General features: G+C 51.6%; 1 protein-coding gene across 1 annotated transcript in view; it reads right to left on the reverse strand.

Annotated features, from left to right (window-relative positions):
• The window catches only part of man1b1a (mannosidase, alpha, class 1B, member 1a), a 23313-nt gene that overhangs the window by 15418 nt on the left and 6130 nt on the right, over positions 1-1765 (reverse strand). Inside the window, exons 4-6 of the mRNA XM_017425537.3 lie at positions 1012-1190; positions 631-773; positions 432-553 (exon numbers count right to left, since the gene is read on the reverse strand). Of these exons, the coding sequence (XP_017281026.1) occupies positions 432-553; positions 631-773; positions 1012-1190 (444 nt within the window). The remainder of the gene's footprint in view (positions 1-431; positions 554-630; positions 774-1011; positions 1191-1765) is intronic.

A 1765-nucleotide genomic window follows, 5' to 3' on the forward strand; every position in this document is an offset into this window, starting at 1 on the left:
GTGGTTTTTAAAGTAAAAAAACAAAGAAATTTCCACTCGGATTTTATGTTTTTTGTGTGATTTTAGGTCTGTTGTGTTAATACAGTAGGTCAAAAGTAAAATATTACTTGAAATTCACACTTGGGAGGTTGTGCTGAAAAAAATGACCCCAAACATGGCAGGTTAAACCACTTTTAGTCCAAAAAACGTCCAGTTTCACCCTGGACCCCAGAGGGTTAAGGAATCCATGCTGCCGGTTGCTTTGCACGCCACAGTTTTAAATGAAGACTCTCAGCTACTACCACGGCGAATTTCAGCTTAAAATCTGCAAAAACGGCCGACTTACGGCCATTTTTGTTTGCTAAGATGATTAGCTGTGATGGTGTCAGATTAAGACGAGTGCATGATCGCCCGCCACCGCGACAGGCGGGTGATAACGAGTCGGCGCTGACCTTCCGGGCGGCCCGTGGCTGCAGGGCTGGCCGGGGCTGCAGGTGGCGCCGCAGCTTCCTTCCCATTGGCTGACGGCGGCGGCTCTGTGGCCTGGTCGGCTTCGATCATCGCTCCCCTCCAGCTGGGAGGTTCAAACCAAACAACCTGTTAACGTCTCACGAACGCAAAAAAAAAAAACGCCCTGGGGGGAATCGTTACCTGACTATCTTCTTCTCCTCCTCCTCTTCGCCTCCTTCCTCTGGAACCACCTGCTGCCGAGGCTTCTCTTCGCCTTTCGTGTCGGAAACGTTTCCATCTTTCTGGCGGCTCGGCGGGCCTCTTTTGTTTAAAAACGTCCTTTTCTGCAGTTTGAAAAAAAAAAAACAGCCGGAAAAGGAACTGAGCGACACGTAAATTTAAATTAAACGATTTTAATCCCCTCCGTGGCGATAAACGGGCGCGTTGACGTTAACGCCAACTCCAAAAATCGTTCCATATACGAACACGGAGCAGAAACGACTCGTAAAGAACCCGTAAAACAAAGCTTTTTGATTGACGAAGAGCAAAACTTCTTACATTTTTAAACAAGTTGAGTCTGACCTTTATCGGAGGCTTGGCCAGAAGCAGGATTTCTGGTCTGCTGGGCTCCGCGGCAACATCTGGACCCTCGTCCGGCTCCAGATGTGGTCCCACCACAGGAGCTGGAGGTTTCCCCGCAGCTGGGGGGTTGTCCGGGATTCTGTTGCGGAGCTCCAACCAGTCCTCCTTATCAGACCAGCCTACGGACCAAACACAGGAGACGATTTATTCGAACAGTCATCTTTGACCTCAGGCCTTTAGTTTCCATCGACACGCTGATATTTGATCTCCTCTTCTTGGATCATCGGAGGTCAGGGCTTTGAGAACGGCCCTCCCTGAGTTTGGGATCATCGACTGTCGGAACAACAAACCGGGTCCAGGTTCGATCCTGGTCCTGGAGGGTCACTGTCCCGCGTCTTTTAGGCGCTTCTACGCTTTGACTCGAACGAACAGGAGGTTCCTGCAGAACCTGAAGAACCGCTGAGGAGCAGGGAATCATCTAAAACCTGCAGGACCGCAGTCAGGCGCCACTGGTCCAGCTGCTGATCTGAGGTGAAGTCGGGAGAAGTCCAAGCGGACGGCTGAAGGTTTCAGTTCAGCTTGAAGGTTTTGGAGGTTCTTCTTGGTCCTTTTAGTCCATGTTGATGTAAAACTGGGGACACAGGTGGACGGGGACGCCAGTGGACGGGGACGCTGGTGGACGGGGAACGCAGGTGGACGGGGAACACAGGAGGACGGGGAACACAGGTGGACGGGGAACACAGGTGGACGGGGA

This window comes from Kryptolebias marmoratus, linkage group LG14 (genome assembly GCF_001649575.2).
Source record: "Kryptolebias marmoratus isolate JLee-2015 linkage group LG14, ASM164957v2, whole genome shotgun sequence".
Classification (NCBI taxonomy): domain Eukaryota; kingdom Metazoa; phylum Chordata; class Actinopteri; order Cyprinodontiformes; family Rivulidae; genus Kryptolebias; species Kryptolebias marmoratus.